The sequence below is a fragment of the Trachinotus anak genome, unplaced genomic scaffold (assembly GCF_046630095.1).
Source record: "Trachinotus anak isolate AG129_WGS33_773 ecotype Australia unplaced genomic scaffold, CSIRO_AGI_Tana_v1 ptg000025l, whole genome shotgun sequence".
Taxonomy (NCBI): Eukaryota; Metazoa; Chordata; class Actinopteri; order Carangiformes; family Carangidae; genus Trachinotus; species Trachinotus anak.
This window is the reverse complement of record NW_027273876.1, coordinates 7,703,634-7,724,474: the sequence shown is the minus strand read 5'-3', so window position 1 is coordinate 7,724,474 and position 20,841 is coordinate 7,703,634. Positions and strand designations below refer to the sequence as shown.

At 39.9% G+C, this 20,841-nt stretch overlaps 1 protein-coding gene across 1 annotated transcript in view; it reads right to left on the bottom strand.

Annotated features, from left to right (window-relative positions):
* The window catches only part of cpxm2 (carboxypeptidase X (M14 family), member 2), a 29,443-nt gene extending 14,023 nt beyond the window's left edge, over positions 1-15,420 (bottom strand). The window contains exons 1-4 of the mRNA XM_071462423.1: positions 14,987-15,420; positions 12,520-12,618; positions 6,628-6,737; positions 3,917-4,056 (exon numbers count right to left, since the gene is read on the bottom strand). Of these exons, the coding sequence (XP_071318524.1) occupies positions 3,917-4,056; positions 6,628-6,737; positions 12,520-12,618; positions 14,987-15,263 (626 nt within the window). The 5' untranslated portion in view covers positions 15,264-15,420. The remainder of the gene's footprint in view (positions 1-3,916; positions 4,057-6,627; positions 6,738-12,519; positions 12,619-14,986) is intronic.
* Between the last annotated feature and the right edge of the window lie 5,421 nt (positions 15,421-20,841).

Here is a 20,841-nt window from a genome sequence, read left to right as displayed (position 1 = left end):
CTGGCAGTGACTCCAATGCTTTTGGATAAAGACATCAGTGCTGAGCTGGTACAGTCTGGCAAGAATTCCCAGTTCTGCTAATTAAAGCACTGTTATACACAGAAGCCCCCGAGCTGGCACCACAGACAGCTACATGCCCTACAGAGCTAATTGAGGAGAAATTCTGTCTCAGGAATCAATGTCTTCTTGCGCCCTTAGATCATGCTGGCCATGAAGGAAAATTCAGGCTGATAAAGTATCTCCCTGTGCTCTGTAACTACGCAGCAGTTTCCAGAAGCCTGTGCCACCCTTCCCAATTAAGAAGTACAAAGGCCAAAAGTTGTCAAATATTATTACAGAGCAAAGTCAGAATAGGTAGATGGTGCAGAAAAATGTGAACAGAAGGAGTTGTTAGGTTTCGTTTCTTTTGTGAACAGAGGACCGGCTTAAATCCAAGTACAACCTTTCCCCTCAGTTTAACACTTCGTTCTTGTATTGTAAAAAAAGAAAAAAGTATGACTATTTCCTATTAGCATAGCCTGTACCCTCTCTAAAAAGGTGTTTTATACCCGTTCCTAACGGCTTTATTATCGGTTAATAAAAGATCAAAAAGAAGATGTTGTTAAAAAAACATTTGGGCTGCCAGGTTCTGAAAAATGGATTGATATAATTAAGGTCACATTAATGACTTCTATTTACATAGCTCTGATCTGTATGAAAGATGCTATAAATCAACTATTTTATTATGCTTTTTTAAATATTTTGTTAAAGTTGGGTGTGTAACATCAAAATCCATTATTGTAGTGGAATAACCTTTTATTGATGAGTGGTTGACATGTAACTGCAGAACCAAGAACTAATTTAATGCCATGTTTTGGTCTCCAGCCAAATGCATACTGTACATCCTGGCAACCCTTACGTTGTTGTTGTTAGTGAATTATCACAAATTTCTTAAGCAAAGGTAAATTACTTTATGAACATGATTAAATCCATTACTCCTCCACTAACCTATAAAACAATAGACAACAGTCCTTATTCAAAATATTGGCTTCTGTATTGTTCCCTGACACAATAGGAGCTTACAGCCAGGTCGAAGGAGCATAATGGAGAATCCAGTCTTGCTGAAAAGTGTGGGCTGATTAATTCAAGGTGAAGTACTATGACGACAGGTACCTTTCTCCATAACAATACACGCACACCTAATCCTTTGTGAACCTAGAGTGGATTTCTACAGAGCTCATGAAGAGCTCAAATATGTACTGTACAGCATGTGTTATCTGTGTGCATGTAAGCACAGAATTGACAAAAATTCCATCAAGCATCAACATAATACTTTCTCTGTGTATATTAGGCAGAAAACCATTGTGTCACCAAAAGTAGCCAAGAATGTTTTAACCCAGTGTTATTGTTATTCACCTTCAACCTAAATAACCAATCCCACATTTGTCGCCTCCCTCTCATACCACCTATGAGAGTGTAGTGGCAGCAGTCATTGGGCCAAAATAACTATATTTTATTTTGAGTGAAAAACACACCTCTAACAGACTCTAACAGCAGGGGAAAATTGATATAATACTTATAAATATAATTTATTTTTCTCTGAAGATAAATAATTTCCCAAAATTGAGTTGACCGAACTAAATTTTTTGTCAGAAATGAATATTTTCCCCAACTTGTGTTGACTCAACTTAATTTTCAGTGGAAAATTATGAATTTCCCAAAATTGAGTTGACTCAGCTTAATTTTTTGTGGAAAACTATTCATTTCCCGAAATTGAGTTGACTCTACTAAATTTTTCTCTGAAAATAAATATTTCCCCAACATTGAGTTGACTCAACATAATTTTTTGCCGAAAATACATAATATTCCCAAAATGGAGTTTACTCAACTTAATTTTTGGTCAAAAATATTTTCCCGAAATTGAGTTGACTCAACTTCATTTTCAGATGAAAAGTATTAATAACCCGAAATTGAGTTGACTGAACTTCATTTTTCCTTGAAAATAATTTATGTACCGAAATTGAGTTGACTCAACTTCATTTTTCTCTGAAAATAAATATTTTCCCTAAATTGAGTTGACTAAATTAAATTTTTTGTCAAAAATTATTAATTTCCCAAAATTGAGTTTTTCCTTGAAAATAATTTATGTACTGAAATTGAGTTGACTCAACTAAATTTTTGGGAAAAATAAATAATTTCCCAAAATTGAGTTGACTCAACTTAATTTTCCTTTGAAAAAAAATATTACCCCGAAATTGAGTTGACTCAATTTAATTTTTCACTGAAAATAAATATTTTCCCAAAATGTAGGTGACTCAACTTAATTTTTCCTTGGAAATAATTTATGTACTGAAATTGAGTTGACTTAAATAAAATTTTTGGCAAAAATAATTTATGTACCGAAATTGAGTTGACTCAACTTAATTTTTGGTCGAAAATATTTTCCCGAAATTGAGTTGACTCAACTAAATTTTTTGGGGAAAAAAATTGTACCCCGAAATTGGGTTGACACGACTTAATTTTTCGCCGAAACAAAATATTTTCCCGAAATTGAGTTGACTCAACGTAATTTTTTGGGAAAAATAAATTACGTACTGAAATTGAGTTGACTCAACCTAATTTTTCCTTAAGTTAAATTTTTCCTAAATTATTAATTACACTCTGGCACACCTATTGAAGTGACAAGGATATGTAGGTGATTTCCAAATTTATATGTTAAAGAAAATTTCTCTTAACAAGCTTTCCAGACACTGTCAGTGGCACACAGCTGTATAACTCAATCCATGCTCACTTAAGATTTCCTGCAAATATAATGAAAGTCTTCAAGATACTTCAAAAATAATCCCTACTTGTCATATCCCCCTTTTTTTACCCTTCATCTGAGTGTGGTGAACCAGCTTACAGTTCGGTAAAATCTATTTTCTCCAGTGTTATTTTTATAATGTGGTGACCTTTTAAGAGACATGAAAGAATGAGGCTGCACTCCAATCAATAAATCCTTAATCCCACAGTGAGGGGATCAGAAAGGACTTGTGAAAAGGGCAAACACCAGTGAAGGATCGGCGTCATGTGGACGAGATTGAAAAGCTTGTTTTGTTTATATTTGTGGAGTCAAACTTTCCAGTTGGGTTTAATGGAAAATCCAAGAGACATTTGGAGCTTTGGAGCAATTATTGCTGCCTGTCTACTTCCAGTTTTCATTTCCCATAGTCATTATGAAACCTATGCCATATTTAATTTGGCCATGTACATGTTTTGGAGTTGGAATTAGCCAAGTGGCTGTACTGGTTTGACTCTATGGATGACAATGATGGTTTGTCAGTTGGTCCATTTTGTTCAGACAGTTATGCCAGAGAAGATGAATCCTACAAACTTGACAAGATTAACTGCTAATCTAAATCTGCTACTAATAAAAAGACAGGAAGCCAGTCTATTTCCATGTGGGAACTTCAATTTTTTCTTGCAAATTCAAAGTGACTTGTCAGACAATAAGCATAAAATAATATCTAAATAATAATAATCTGTATATTTTTTGCATATTTTATTATAATATTTTATCTTTCTTCTCTTTTATTCTTCTCATATGCACTATGGTGTTGGTCAAAAATAAGTTGAGTCAATGTATGGAGCATAATTCCTGCACTGACCAACCTTTGCACAGCAAAAAAAAAAAAAAAAAGACAAAGCTTAAAAGGAGAATCATATTAAATATCTTGGATTATTTGGCTCTGTGGAAATTGCTTTCCTGGTTCTACAAATATGTAAAAACAACTTCAAGGCACACATCACCAGGATTTGAGGCAACTTTGGAAAACTGCCACAAAACCCATCCCCCACAATTATCCTTTCAAGTCAGCTTGGACAACAAGAAAATCCTCATCCTCACAGTGCTAACCATCTGCAACTCTCTGTGCATGTCTGCAGGGTTCCTACTCACGACCAGAGGGAGCTCCTGCCTTGTGTGATGACCCCTGTGAACTTTGTCAGCCTCCTGGCATCCACTTCGAACCACTGGAGAGGGTCATCTCTCCCCGCGCACCAGGCCCCGTCATAGAGGTCATCTTCATAAAGGCCTGCCTGCAGGCCAAAGACAGCCGCATGGAGCACACTTTTATTCCAGATGTACATGTTGACTCACACACACAAACACACACAGTCTATACATGGTACAGCACACTGACTAGTAATCCTGGCAGCCTCTATTTGGCTTTGTTGCAAATTTATGAAACATTACTATTCAAGTGTTTGACAGTGGAGAGGGTGAAGTATGCAAAAAGGTCGACATGTTTAGATTTGATCCTAAAATATGCTGTCTAGATAAGAATCAGCAAGGCTAGATAAATGTGTTTTCTAACATGATGTTGAAGACAGTATATTGACTGTAAAGGCTATAAAACAGGTGCAGCCTACATAACTCATACTAGGCTAAAGGGAGTTTGCAAAACAAACCCAGTGAAGCTGAATTACAGAAATGAACTCTGGACACATCTGTGAGACAGGGCTGCCTTTTTCCAAACCCCAAGCATTCCTCAATTTTCTGCAACAGTTTTAGTGTGCCTTTTACTGATGTAATGTGAGGACACGTTTTCTTGACGCTCGCTGGGTTCAACAGCTGAAAATGTTAAACTAATTATAATGCATTAAATGCTCCTTCATCCGTAAAGCCTTGTGCTGCACCAGTTGACGATGTTGGCTCAGAGCGAGATGGTGTGAACCGTCACGCACATGCTGGATGCTGACAGGCCACATTGTTCGTCTAATTCATTCAAACTTAAACATTCTGTTGACATACAGTTCTGTACATGCTGATTGTATAATGTCGCTGCCTCTTTAGCATAACTACCAAGTCTCTTTGAAGTACACCTCTCCTATTATGCCTACATTACATCTAGATTTACATATCATCACTTCAAAGATGAGTTCAGGGTACATTATGTAAATTAAGATTGGAATTGGGGTGAAATCATTGTACAATTACTGCATGTCCAAACTGATGCTCTAACACATCTGAGGTTTTGTAAACTATATTAGGTTAATATTTAACATCATTGTATTGTGTTTAATTAATTGTACATTCTTTTTTTAAATGTGTTAGGAGTTGATTAAGGCATTCCTCCACTGAAATTGGTCCTACGTGCTGTATGAATTAAAAAAGTTAATGAATTCAATTTTGGATTTTGAAGGACTTTTGGATAATTGTAACTAAGGCTGTAATTACACTTCTGCAGACTTCAACATAAACCTCTCGTAGGTCCCAAAGGCTGACACACACACACCCTCCAAATCTTAACATGTTGCGTAGCTCTGTGTGTCAAAGAAATGGAAAATGGAAAAGGAAAAAATATGTCACATGAAAAATCCTGTTCTTTTCATTAACCTGCAGCTAGGAGATGCATGTTCCAGTTATAAGACGTCAGTGTTCAGCTTTCCCTGAACCAGATTCCTAGAACGAAAATGCACACACTAAGTTTATTGTTGAATCATGTACAGGAGTTGCAAATGATTGCGTCTGTTTTATGTTCTCGTACGCTGTCAGTTACTATAGCAGAACATGTCGAACATTTTTTGAAAGCAGATTTCAGTGAAATATGGACAAAGGTTTGGCCATGAAACAAGTGATTACAGTTTGGTGCCAATCCAGATTCAGGTGCAGACCCAGAACTACTTGCTTAACTGAAAAAAATCTGGCACATGTATCCCATCATTTTCTATTACTATGTATGTATTTTGCTGTGGGGTAACTTTCTTTCATTACCATTTCTATTGCAATTATTACAATTTTATAGGATACATACAATCACTGTACTTTCTAATATTTAACTTGTTCATGCTTTCCTGTAAGTATGCATCTCCTGATGTCAAGAGAAAGTTCAATTCATCCCAGTACTGTCGGTGTCTGGAATCTAAACAAACTGTCGCTGCTACAAAAGTGGAAATAAACCAAGTTCACTGGCCACAGGCCTGATTCAACAGGCAACATCTGCTTTTGATGTGCTTCTCCTGATTTACAGATAATTGTGCTCCAGAGTGGACACTATCTCTGCCCCTCCATGATTCCCCACATGCACGGGGGGTGCATGCACAGCAAACAATAAATCCTTTGTTTTGCTGGTTTCCTGAAACATAATGCCCTGCTGTCTTGAGTGAATTAACAGCATGTGTGTGTGTATGTTTCATTAATTGTGCCGTTGGATTCAGCGTGGTACAGCCTGCAGAAGATGAGGCTCGCTGTAGACTGTACGCGGGCTAATACCCTCAAAGCACAGCTTGCACTAACAGGAAATACCTCTTCTCTCAGATGCCAGTCCTTTTTATTAGGTTTGGGGATGTGCCCCTGGTTTGATGGCAACACTATTACTTTCTCTGTTGAGTTAGCTTTTGAAGTATTAAAAATATGCTGTGAGCTGAAATAGAATGATAATGTCATCCACATTCAACTGAGGAAAAGCAAGTTATCACAGCAGACATATTTCCAAGGAGCATAAATATGAACTTAAACACATCTTAAAATTAAAAGATACTGTCTCCCGGCCGTATTTCTTCTGTAGGTTTCCAAGGAAAGGTGAGATTGGCCAGGGTGTAACACGAGCCCCAATATTTCTGGTAAGCTTGCTCAAGCCATGCCAGCACTTAATATTCCCGTCTTACCTGGATGTTGAGACGACCTCTGTGTGCCCCAAGGCCGTAGCGTTTCGTAGTTGAGGCATGAAGCTGGAAATCATCAATCTTCAGCGTCTCCAATCCCATAGGAGGGCATTCTGGGTAATGAGAATGATAAAGTGGCATGTGATGGTAATGTTATGTATCATGTGTTGCATTGCTCCGGGAGCATTGCTTTTTTGCACAGCATATAGCTCCTGAGTCAGGGCCAATGCATTCGTTAATAGCTTGATAAAATGACTCAACAGTAATGAACAATTTAGACTTTTCAGAGTGAGCTCAAATGTGTGAAGCAAACAAGACAGCAGCTGCACTCTGTTTGTAACTGAGAAGATCTAATAATATGTGCTTTATTTAGAAAGGCTAATGCAGTCAACACATAGCGAGCAGTAAACAGCTTTATGTGATAATGTAAAACGCCCAAATTAAAGCAGAATGTGATTGCTATCATAACGACCATCATCTGTGTTGATGTTTCTTTGTTCTGCCTCTCAACAATACACAAACACAAGCAACAAAACTGCACTGCATGTGCATCCAACATTAATTGAATTTTGTGTATGAATAACTCATTCTCTAAAAACCCAGTACATCAAACAACAAAAGGAGAGCCTGAATGAATGAGATGGAGCTTTAAAAGTGTGACGGAGACTTTGATGTCTAAACTGCTATGAATTTCAAAATGTGACAAGCTTCATGGGTGATTAATGACTATACGCTATGAACGCTTCCTTTTTTTTTGTAATTTTGGAATGCACACCTATCATAGTCATCTAACTGCACCCTGAATACATGATTAAATTGTTTAAAAATGACTAAAGCAATATCATTATTCTGAAAGAGAGAAAATGGGAACTTTATGAGTGTTTTTAAAAGTTTTGATTAAACCATAAAATGAGAGGTCAGAAAGGTACTATTACTATTTTTAGCTGTGATTAGATAATGGACGAAGATTTTGATTTTGTTTTTCAGAAGTTAGTAATCCACAGATTGTATTATTATTATGAATTTTATACATAAAATAAAGAAATAGAAAGGTTAGATTACTAAAAGGTTGATTGTCATACATCGCCATACATTTACTTAACACAGGTCATTGTATTCTCAAACACTGGTGCTGTTGTAGCAACACATAAGGTGACAAACAGGTCAAAAACACAAAAAAGTTGTGTGATCCTGCAAGAGTTTTTGCACAAATTCCTGTGAGATCTAAGCCAGACAATCTGTAGCTCCTTTAGAACAATCACAGCGATTTTGACCTGCACTCCCATATGGTTGAAAGGCAGAAAGATTAGAGCAGAGGTAGAAAAATCCTGACCTTTACTTTCTTGTGAGGGTCAAGTGGATGGTGGATTCTACAGTTCCCATAATGCAACCTAATAATGTCTTTTTGTCTGACTCTCACTGTCATAAACGCCCGTGTTGTCCTAACTCCATGTCTCCTGCTATAACCTGCTTTTTAAAGTCTCCACGCCTGAGCTGATATAACCCTGACGACATAATTGTGACCTCATCTGGGTAATTGGGTTATTTTCTCAGACTTGACTCTCATGCTGAGTCTGAAATCATTCCTGCACTCACTCATTCACCATTCCCTACCGAATCGACACTAAATCTCGAGCTGTTGAGCTGCGCAACAGTAAGTTGCATCTATAGTGTAAAATGTGGTGCATTGCCAAGTGGGATTGGTAGCAGAAGGCAGTCTACATGATACGCACTATTATATGGTGGATGAATTTACACGCTCAGGATTCAGACACCCAGATAAAAAGGTGGGATGTAGCGCATGATATAGTAAATAAAAAGAGAGTGCTTTCAGACACAGCCTCAGACCTGTTTCGACTGGCTGGGTAGTACTCCCCATGACGAGTAAACTGACTGTGATGTGTAAGTTATTGTGATGTGGAGTTAGCTGGGGACACCTAAAGTGGGGACAGCCACTGTATGTGATGCCTGGGAGCTGTGTTTCAGACTGCAGTGTGTGTGACCTTGATGTCTTCCTGTAGGCATGTTGTGCTTAGTCGTGCAGAAATGCTGCAATGCAAACAATACTCGTCTTATCATGGGATATGTCATTGAATGATAGTTTGTTTTTTTTAGCCTTGCTTTGCCGTATGTTTGTTTTGAAAGATTTAGCCAGCAGCATAAGATCATAATCAACCTTTTTCAAATGACACTCAGAATCAAGTTGTTTCAAGTAGTGAAGCTGTGTGATTTGTCCTATGTTGCCACGCTCTTACAAAACTGTTGTTAAAAGGTTAAATGATCTTGACTTTTTGTTTTAGAGCTGAATTTTAATTCTAAATCAGAACCATATGAACTTGAGCGATCAATGCAATGAGTCCCATTGTCATGGTCTGCCCTGTAGAACTCTTTATGTTTGGACTCTTGAGTTGGACTTTTTTGTTATTTCCTGATTTATTTTGTAGGATCTTCCCTTGTGTTTCAAGTTTATTTACGTCCTGTCTTTGTCCTGTTTCCCTGTTGCTGATTGTCGACCCCGCCCCAGTGTGTTACACCTGTGTTCAGTTGCCCTTGCCTTCCTCATGTATTTAAGTCTCTGTCCTCGCCTTTGTCTTCATCAGTTCATTTGTTCTTTTTCCCTGAGTCATGCCCCAGTGTCTCTCGCTCCAGTTTTTCTTTGGTTTTGCTCCAGGGATTCTTGTGCCTGTTTTTTCCCCAGTGTTCCCTGGATGTTTCCTGTTTTCAGTTTTGTCTGGGTTTTAAGTTCCCTGAGTTTTCACCTGTTTGTAAGTTCACCTTTTTTTTCTCATTAAAACACCCTTTTTCCAGACTTCTGCTTTTGTCTGCATGTGGGTCCTCTGCTTGCCAAAATGTAACACCCATGGCTCATATCTTTACTGGCCATACTGATGATGGCACTTAGCGTCATCAATATATATAATCATAATGCAATTAACTCCTCAAGCGTGCCAATTGTCAAGCAACAGCCACTGATGTGACAGCAGTGGTTTGTCAGGCGGGCAGCTTTATTCAAGGCACTCTGCCTTTATTTTGGAAAAACACAGACTTTAAAAGAGAGAAAGCTGCACATCACTTAAGAATGTTTTCATTTGCTGCTGGAGGGAGTTTGCAGTTCATCTGAACAAATGCCTGCCTTTAAGTGATTGCAGTAACTGAGATGGTGGTCACTAAATAGAGCTCTTTGTGTGAGATTGGCCCATCTTTCACACCACAATGGATATTGCCCAGCGAGAGCCAGATGGGCAAATCAAGGCTGACGTGTGAAATCCCTGCTGCCCAGTGGCTCTTTGGGTCAGATCAAGCGGTGTGCAGACTTCCCTGGACCACAGCAATGGAATTTCAGAGCAAGAATTTCCGACTGGGCACCGGTCTGTTTGGACATATGCTTCCCATGTCGCTGTCGTACAGCCAGGACTGGCTTCACAATGAACACTCAGAGGTGTAACAGGCACAAAGAGGACAAAGGAATTTTCCTTAAGAATACTGTAGAGCTGGACATTGGCTTTTACTGCATATATGCATGTGAAGTTGGCAGTAAATATTTATGTCCATAGAGGAAGCTGTCTTTTCATTTTATAACTGTTCCATCACCCTGATATGTCTGAGGCACTGAAGATCATCAATCACGTGCACAAAGATTTTTAGAGACGCCACAGACAAAGAAGATCAGCTTCCAAAATCCAAACATGCATGAGGGAATTTATGCGTGGTGCATAAAGAAAACATTGCCTGAGACCAAAATTAACTCCGCCTTTAAAACTGAGGTGTTAAAGTTGATTAACAAGCCACAGGCAAAGCCACTGGTAGGACCAGCTAGTGGAGTAATCACAGTAACTCTATATAGCAATAAAATATGTGCTGCTTTACTTGTGACTCTGTATGTCTATATTTAAAATTAGCCACATACTGTAAGTCCAGAGGCTTTCTGAGTGGAGCGATCACAACATGCAACCCAGCCCTTGAAGCAGCCAAAGGATCAAGGTTAGCAGGACACACAAAAAAAAATAAAAAATAAAAAATGGGTGTTTGCCATGTTGCAAAGCCCTAAATCATTATCACCATCTGCATGCAATCCTTTGCAAGAGGACCCACACAGGAACACAGCATCTGGATTCAACAAAAATGTATAATAGGAATGATAAAACAGGCAGTCATGTGTTGCTGTTAAAGGCCAAAACCAATTCTGGGATCAAAGTTTAGTCAGACTGAATTCTTATTTCACATCTGGTGGTGTGTAATTTATTCATATTACAGCAAGGGTTTATGTACTGTAAGCTCCCAAACAAAGAGCTCTTGAACTTTTTTTTTTACACTTTGAACACTGTCGCAAAAATCAAAACAGAAGTGTTCTGTAAACCTTAAATATTACAGCAACTTAACTTTTGCTGAGCAGTGAACTAACTAAAGCTTAAAACGTCAGCTCACATTAGCCTCAATGGGCAATCAGTCAAACCAAACCAAAAGGCTGTGACAGCAGATTTCCTGAGTGTGTGTGATTGAGCATTTTATTGATTATGAGTTCAGCTTTTCATTTGGAAGAAGATTGTTTTTTTGTTTTTTTTCAAAAGTTACACAGTCTTGCTTTAAGAGACAAATCACATTGCAAATCATCAGACAGCTGCACAACAACCCTTGATCCAATTTTTACTTTGCAACAGACCAATCTTTCAAAAACCTCAATAGCATTTTGTCAGCCTCAGCCTTTGTTGCTTGACTGTCCACGAGACAAACTGTCTGTCATATCTCAGCGGAAACATCTTGTTTCAACACATTTCTGTCACGTCTGATGGGAATAATAAATGAGCTGCTGAAACATCCGCTGAATCAGACTTTGAAAATCCCTGCTTGTCTTAGAATCCTGTTTAATGAATTCCCTATTGTGTTGGTATGTGTGGATGTGGCAGGCACTGCGCCTCTGCTACACCTTCAACAATGGCCAAATAATTACAATTTTTAAGGCTTAATAATTTCTTAAGCTCAATAAAGGAGCCCTTGATGTATAGAGAGTGTGTGATTTGTACATTGTTGAGGCGCCCACAGTGCGACCTTGATAAATCAGCTGCTACCAGGAGACGCTGGAACAAATTCGGAATACAGATTGGTGTTGAGTCACAGTTTTAACCATGAAAACATGATTTTGGGAGTCTGAGCCATCCAGATCTCAACTGTGTGGGCTTCTTTGTGCCAGGCATGTCGGCATGGAGTTCCCAGTTTCCTACATGCAAGTATAGCCAACTTTCTGCTTCCTTTCCCCCAGTGGCAAATGAAAGATGGCAGCCTCGCTGTCTGCCTCAGTAGGTTCCTTACAATAGTTTCAACATAAACACATCAATTATCAATTGGCCCCCACGCCCCAATCTTAACCTCCGAGCATTATTAAATACAGTTTCCAGTTCTGCCAAATGTCTCATACTGTGCGAAATAATATGGGCAACATTAGCATGCTCAGAGCAGTGGAAAGTCTGAGGTCGAAGTACACACACTTTGCCCTAAATCACGCTTTTAGTCAAGCAAGTTTAATCTGTCATCTGACGTGACAGGAAGGCTACTGGGGCATCTTGGGTTCAGTTTAGCAAATATACTGTGATCCATGGAAACCAAACACAATGCTTCATAGGCAAAGAGGACATCAGTGCCTCTGTGGCCTGACTCCACTTCTGAGAGCATCATCTTATATTGCCAGACTTTTCCTCTCAGGGAAAAAAAATATTGCTTTCTGAAAACTCTTTACCTCTCCAAAATATTTGTCATCTCTGAGAGAGTTTGTTTCCTTTTTCCCATCCTAACAGCTCCTGTGAAAGCGGAGAGACGATCCCTGCGCATTGGAGGGACGATGGATTTTTATGAGATCATGAATTTCGCATAACAAATGAGTGTCATTGGTTCATCACTCACCTTCTTTTATTGCTGTGTATTGTCTTCCTTCTGTGATGCTGTTTGGGCTCTTCAGGGTGTTCTTCTTGTTCTTCTCTGCCTTTTTGTTGGGTGTTTTCACTGAGGAAGGAATTACATGAATACAGGAAGAGAAACATATATATTTTGCCTTTTTTAAAAGGGGAACTGTAAAAGGTTGAATCACATTCAAAATTGCTGATTCACTGTTGTCAACATAGAGAGGGAAAGCACCAGTGTTGACACAGAAAGGAAAAAAAAAAAACATTGGCTGGATTCAAGCCTACACATATGGATGGATTCAGGACTGGGGACTGAACCAAGAGATGATCCCTAGGCACAGGATTTAAAAACGTTTAACTCTTACATTCACTTACAGTGTACAGTATGACCCACTCACAGTAGCTAAGTCGATGACGCAATTTAATTTGCCCTCTCATTTAATACACTGATAATATTTATGAGATAATAGCCTTAAGGTTGAAATCAATCATGAAAATACCCTGTACAAGAAGCAGGGTGGGGGCGGGGAGTCACATTCCAGGGACTGAGGATGGAAGTGAGGCGTGTGCTTTTTATCTGACCGGGTGTCAGGTCAGGATAGGCCCCACGTGATAACAATCCTTCTCACATCTGAAAGTCTTTATCCGCGTCTCATTCAGGGGACAGGTTAAATCCTCTACAATGCTCCGGGCTGGGAATGTGGTTCAGCACAACGGATTTAGAGAGCACAGAGATACGATCATTTAGACGTTGTTGTAGTAAAGTGCTCATTGCAATGAGTAATAACACAATAAACATGCACTTTTACTCATATTTGCTTGCATGGAATTGGAGAGATTTACAGTATGAGGGCAGTGGTTGTGATTGTCGCATGACAAGAGCTTTCCGCCATCTTTGCGTCTACAAGGCAAGAGTTCATAACACGCCCTCTGGGCATTGCTACGTTTTCAGAGCAGATTGGAGGCCACACAGAGTCCCTATCAGAAAGTGATGAGTTTGGCCGCGGCTAGCTGGTTAGCATGCTAACTTCAGTAGAAGAAAAGACGTGATGGAGTTAAAATTGGCATTTCCTCCCACCGCTGGTGCCAGCGCTTGGTGAGTAAAGTAATGAAGTTTGGTGCTGAATTTGCAACGTTTTTTTAGACTGGTAAGTAAACAGCTTTTAATGCTAATGTTAGCTTTGCAGCAATTGCAAAACTTACAAATAGCTCCCTTAAGATTCTCCACTTTTTATTAGGCTAAAATGCTGTCACTAATTTTACTTGAAAGCATCGGCAGTCAGTTCTTGTAGGTGCATAAAAACAACAATTTATTTTGTTAATAGGATGCAGTGTGATGTAAAACAAACAACTCTCGTCGAAAGGAAGCAGCAACTTCAGTGTGTTTCACTGTTACTATTCCTCCTCGAGTTCCACCTGCAGCAGGTATCTCTGCTCAGACATGTGAAGCCAGATGCCTGAAACATGAGGTCACTGTCAACGCAGCTGCTGTAAATTATCTGCCACCAACCAATAGAAACCCTCATGCTTCCTAGTCCTCCAATCACCTGGCTGGGATTTTAAACCTACCTACACACCTGCCACTGCATGTGCTGAAAGTCCCACAGACATTTCCACGCGGACTATAAGAGGACAGCACTGCTGGGTCTCACTGCTTTTGGGAAAACGTGGATTTCACATGTGTTCTGGCTCTGACATGAAATGCAGTCCTGACCTCTGCTGTGCGTGAGGTTGTTAATCCTGCTGTTCTGCAGGAGCCACACACAGACACATGGCTCAGATCTATGCATACGAGAGAGTGAGGAGGAGGACTACCTGAGGAGCTCATGGTTGTTGTTGTGGGGGGTTTTTTTCTCTGCACTTCCATCACCATGTGAATTGTATTCAGCTGCTCCTCTGAAGTCCCAGAGGACAGCAAGGTTCAATCTGGACTCTCAAATTTTCCATTTAAATTGATCAAATTGTGTCTGAGGCACATTTGTTAGGAGAAGGTAATTAAACAGTAGCTTTCTGAGCAACAACTTCTGAAAAATAATTTCAGCTTTTCACATGAAAAACTTCAACTACTGCAAAATAAAACCAAACCATGTGATATTTTGAATGTAGTTGTTGTTGTTACCTAATACCAAACCCTTTTTTATCTATACACGCAATACCGTCATGTTTATTTTATTGAAAGCTTAACCCAAAACTTGCCTTAAGCTGAGACGACTCATCTAGTGGCAACAATGACTGAAATTAAATTTACTTTTATCTACTTCATTTAAAAGTTTAAGCGGAACTTGAGTTTTCTAACTTAAACGTTTCCTGTTCTGCGAAAAAGAAAAAAAACTGTCAATCTAGGTGAAACAATATTGCTCATTGATTGCACTGGGTAATGATGATATGGAGTTTTATGACTGAATGCACAAGAAGGTTTGAGGCTTCAACTGTAAAGTTGTGCTGCAAAGAGATGGAAAAGCTTTTACCTGATTTTGCATCAGCTGTGGTTTTGTCCATCTGCCTGTCTGCCTTCACCTTGGGCACTTTCTTGGCAGGGTTATGGGCAGGGTGCTCATGCCTGTCAGGTATCGAGGCCACAGGCTTCTCCAGCATTTGGACCCGGTTGTACTGTTCTCTTGTCAGCAGCTCCTGCATGTAGTAATCCTCATCCTCCCCAGTAGACCCATAGCTGAGGTCTGCAAGCCCCACAAGGAGTCCCAGCAGAGCCAGGGGGGTTAGGAGGCTGAGGCGCTGTCTTGTCATGACCCGGGGGATTATCTCCAGCAGAGAGTCCTGATGCTGTCTCCAGAGGAGCCTGCTGCTGCTGCCGGGCTGCGTCCCATCAACTGCTCCCCTTCCTCTCCCTTCCCACTCCAACACAGAGAGTTCACAAAGTTCTCAGAGCGCTCCAAGTCACTGACGAAAGCAGTGGAGCCAGAGGGTCCATGGACGCCTCAGCCTGGGAAAAATGCAGTGAGGGAGGGAGAAGCACAGAGAGCAGGAGATGAGGGAGAGGGAAGAGGCAGGGAGACAGATTGACTTCTCTCCTTTAGATGCAGGCAGGTGACTCAAAAAGAAACCTTTTTTCATGATCTCTTTTTGATTCAAACAACTCCACGCTGCTGACACATTGCAGTGATTTTATTGGTGTGGGCAGAAGTGAAACAGGGATAGAAACCTCTCTGGGAAACATGCATTGACACATTGAGGATCTGCTTTCATCTCCATCTCCTCCCACTCTGTCTGGGGCAAGCGCTGCTCTAACCAGAGGAAAGTTTCCTCTTTCCTGCGGGGGAATCAACACGGGGACTTAAACAGCTCCTAACCAGCTTACAATTCTTTGTATCCAGAGGAGAAGCAGAGGCAAGACTCCTGATCCATGTATGGGTTGTGCAGAAAGTGTGCACAAAACCACAGGCTGTGATCTGAACCTTTTCAGTTTGAGCTGTAGATCACTGGATGCACAGCTTTCAGTAAAAGTGCACTTATTATAATACCACATGATTTCCCTTTACTAGGGAAAGATAATTAACTTGTTGCTCCTCTTCAAGCTGCCACATTTTCTGAGGCTATTTTTGTTTTAGCCAAGACCTCTTTGGACTTTGCCGTAATTTACACATTAACAAGCGAGTCTGAAATTTAACCGAAAAAACTCTCTGTGGAGCATCCAGGCATGTTCCAACACAGGGATGGAGCGCTGCCCCGTATGTCACAGCTCATCACATCAGCACTGTCTGTTCCTCATGAAGCTTTTTCTCTCCCTTATTCTCTCTCTCATTCTCTCTCTCTCTCCCTTTCTCTCTCACAGACATGACTACAGCAGCTGATGGAGAAGAAGACAATAGCAAAGCCCAAAGCCAGGAGTCAAACTGATTAAAACCATATTTTCTTTAGCTAAGAAGATTTTTCTTTAAGTTAAATTGGAAAAAAAAGACAAAAGTTTCAACACATGTTGTCTCTGGCATTTAGGAAGCACGTGGAGTTATGAGAAATGTCTCGCCTTGGGCTTAAAAGATTTACTCATAAAGAGTGGGGATTCCACGGAGCATTCGCACAACTAATAAGTACAGCTTCTGACATTTCATCAACCTGAGGCAAGACAAACTAAAGCAAAGATGATAATCCCTTAACTAGCCTGGTGCCCCGCCTGGATGCTGCCCAAATGAAATGCATTGGTTCATTACACACAGCTAATGTGGATGGACATCACATAGAGAAAAAAAAGTTGTATGGAAATCAGACTTTGCACCTGAGTCGGAGAGAGCATCTGAATAAAGGGTAAAGGAGGCGGCTGAGGCTGCAGGCTAGTCACAGAAGAACAGGCTCTGGAGTGGGTGGACAGCTCGAGGCTGGAATACTCCATGCTCGGCTGGCACAATCTTTCGCCAGCTTGGCAAGCGTTCGCTGATCGCCCACCCACTCCACATCTAGACTACACTCATCCTCAACTGTCTGGGAAGGAGGAGGGAGGAAACGGAAGGAGGGGTGAGAGGGAGGCAGCCAAGAGTACTGTAAGAGTTTACCACATGAAATATCCGCCCTTCCTTCACACCTTAAAACAACTGCAACTCTCGGAGTCATGTTTCTGACTAGACTGTAGCTGTGATGCCTCTGTAGACAGGGCTACATTGTAGGAGTGTTACTTGGCATGTTTAGCTTCTTCCTGTTTGTTCATTGCTATTTAAAGACGAACATGTGACAGATTTGGCTGTTTTTCCATGGCACTGTTCATTTCATCAACTTTTGCAAAAGTCAGAATACAAGCACTGCAGTCTTTTTTCAACAAAGGCATCCAAGCGTTCATCACTCCCTGTTCCCACTAGTGCCAGTGCACTTTAGAGTGAATTTCAACACTGAAAATAAACTTAGGCGTAACAGAAACTGTATCCTGGTTACATTTCTATGGTCAAATCTTTTTGAGCCAAGTTTCAGCCTGAGATTCTTTGGCAGGAGCATTGCGGCAACCACAAACCCTTGTAACCTTTGCAAACACAATTCATATTAACGTCATCTGATCTATGCAAATTTTACCCTAATTTCAATAAAACTAGCAAAACAAAATGTGAGTTAATGCGCGTGTCCATCCACTACTGTTCTGCAAATATTAGGAGTTGGGGCGGCTTGAGATTTAGAGCTGGTGGAGCTAATTCTCCAGTCGGGTGCCATTAAACCATTGTCAAAAGAGAGACAACCAGATGACATAAATAAAAGGGCATCAATTGAACATCAAACAAAAGATAAAGATGTGAAAACATTATGGGGAAGATGGTCTATATATTTTCTTTGGGTATAAACTTGAGAAATGTTACAGTCAGTGCTTCCACACAGATCTGATGGTTTTCACCCCCTCAGTGAAGCTTCAGTGGATTTATATGATGAGTTTGCTGAGCTTGTTTGCTGCACTTTTCCACGCGTGCACAGAAAATCAGGTAGATGGAAACCTGTTTTAAGGTTAAGGTTTATTAAAGTTTAGGAAACTAAAACCACATAGTCAAAGTTGGGCGAAGATCAGCCTACTATTCCCAGACATTTTGTATATATCTTATGACTCCACATTGCATGTAAGTTACAATCTATATCCAATGTCACTGTTCAGTGACAATGCAGGAAGTAGTGTGCCCAGTACTGTATGTAGCTCAGCAAACAAAAATTAACTATAGGCTACCCTAAACTAATAAATTACCATAAACCTTCAGAATAAGGTTTAAGGAATAATCAATACTTTCCCAACCATAAGAGGTCACTTGTCAAGAAAGCACAATACAATTTTAGCTTAAACTTTTGCTTTTTCCTTCTCTTGCTTTGCTATGTTCTGTGACATATTTTTGATAAACTGATAAATGTTCCATTAACAAATAATTATGGCCCCTGTTGTTCCTCAAGTGACTACTGGAGTGATCTGTGCCACTACATACAGAATGAATGTACTGTAGTTTAGAAGTGACTTAGACACGGTCAGCATTTATTAAAGCATGAAATGGTTTCTCAGGCTTGCTGTCTGAAACAGCCAGAATGTCTGCATTAAAACACCTGCTATGGTCTGATGCAGGAGGATCAAACAGCCGCTTATCAGGCTGTGGAGCAGAGCAGCTTGAGGCAGGCATGTTGTGACAATAGCTGTCTTTCTCAGTGAAGAACACCCAAGGTAGGAGAGTGATGGCTCCTGCCTCTCTCCATAATCTCTTATAGGGAGAAAATCCCCAGCTGAATTCTCATTAATTGGACATCAGTGCCCAGAGTGACAGGTTAGAGGCTCACTGGCAAATACCTCCCTGCTGCTGCTCTGGCACCTTGTAATTGATGGAGAAGGAGAATGGCTTTAGATATAGAATCTGAGGGTGGGAAAAATAATGGTATTGTACTGTTCAGCAAGACACAGCAAGGCCAACTTTTCCCTGACAAACAACATGTAGTTTGTGATAATTGGGACCATTGCACACTGACTAGTCTCTGCTGTTTAAACATAACATAAATTAAAGGCGATAATGAACCCAGAGTGTCTTAAAAATGTGGAGAACTTTGCTTTTTGCATGGGAAGAGAATCTGATTAATGTGTGTAATCTCACGTAGTGTGTGGACACAGAGACTAAGATGTATGCATGCAAACACTATTTCTGATCATCCATCAAATACAACCTTGAGTGTGTCAAACGGGCTCATGGCCAATATTTGTCATGAATTCTGATGTTAAGTTGACAGGGACAAACCCACAGTGTCTTCTTTATTTATATATTTATTTCGCTGTCCACCAAAATGTAATATGACACATTTATGGATCCAAAACATGGCGCATTACAACCTTGGACTTACTACTTTACAGCATGTGCATTTCATTAGGGATGAATCTCAACCCCTTCCATCATTTATATTCTGCAAAAATCTGCACGCTAAATCTCTGTTGGCCTCATGCTGAAAGACAAACATGTGTTGAAAGCCCTCACAAGGATGACATTGGTGCTGACAGTGTTTGAATTTAAAGTCGGCGCGGTGCTATGTAAATTTGAGTGACACAGATAAGGAATAAAAACAGAAGGGCCAGCTGCACTGTTCTCCCTAGATTTTATCTGGATGCTTGAATCCTTAATAATCTACCAAAACCAATCACTGTAGTTACATAGACAGTTCAGTTTTTATATTTGAGATGTTAATGATTTTAAAACACATTAATAAAAACATGTATTTCTGCATAGTTCAGGTCATAAACGTTTCCAAATTTGTGATCACTGTATGATCAGAGAGGGAGGTAAAAGCCTGCTGTTGGAGCTTACTCCTCCTGTGTCCATGGTAACTGTGTGAAATGTGGTGATGGTCAGTGTGCGAGAGCTGCATGCTTTGAGTCTTGAAGTTTGTGTCAGCGTATGTTTTCGTGTTACCCGTCTTGCAACTCAGAAATGCCAACCTGTCCTCCAGTCCAGTGAAAGACACAAGCCTTTTTTTATTGGTTTGATTATAGTCAGTAAATCCAGTGCTATAACTTGATTAAACCGGCAGTATTGTATCACATAACAGGTTTTGGTATTTTCTTTTTTGGTTGGTCTAATGCTCAGGTAGGTTTTTGGCAGATGTTTTGCGAAGAAAGGTTAACACCAGATATTAAAACCTTTCGCTTTCTCTTTCATTTGATTTGAAACTGGTTCAGTTGTTGTTTCTGTAGACATTTTATATCTGATCCTGATAAGTACAGCACACTGAGATGTTTTTTTTTTTCCTCTGTGTTGTGTAATGACCACATACAGACAGACATACAGTGTCAAAGCTGAAGTTTTGTTAGGATTAATTTTCTGGAGCTGTTTCTGCTAAAGGGAGAATAAAAGCACAGCCAGTGATGAATTATAATATTGAAGGAGAAGATGTTTGAGTTATATGAAGTAGGACTTATGAGTGCATGGATATTCTCAAAGAGGCCACCAGCCTGTAGCTATTATTTTAACGCTATGGCTTGTCTGAAATTGTTATTTAAGAAGAATTTTGTACTTTGATGTAGTGTAAGAGGAGATGAATATGAAGTAGGTTGACCTTAGTGGACTAGAACTCAATTCTTCGCAAATTAAATCTGCTACAACCAATATTTTCATATTAACATTGGATCAAAAGACTATGTCTATGTGGAAGTGGTCGTCAATATTAGACAACAAAGTATTATCACCCCAAGTTTTTGTTTCCTTTCAGCTTTATGGAGCATTTCAGCATCTTTTAACTCAGCGTCTTTATGTAAGACCCCAAAATTCCATTGCTTTGATTCATTCTCACTGCTCTCATTAACATAGTTTCTAGGTGCAGCTGTTTTCAGTTCACTACCTGCTCAGCACCTCGTGCAGTACAAAGTTTGCAACTCGCTGGT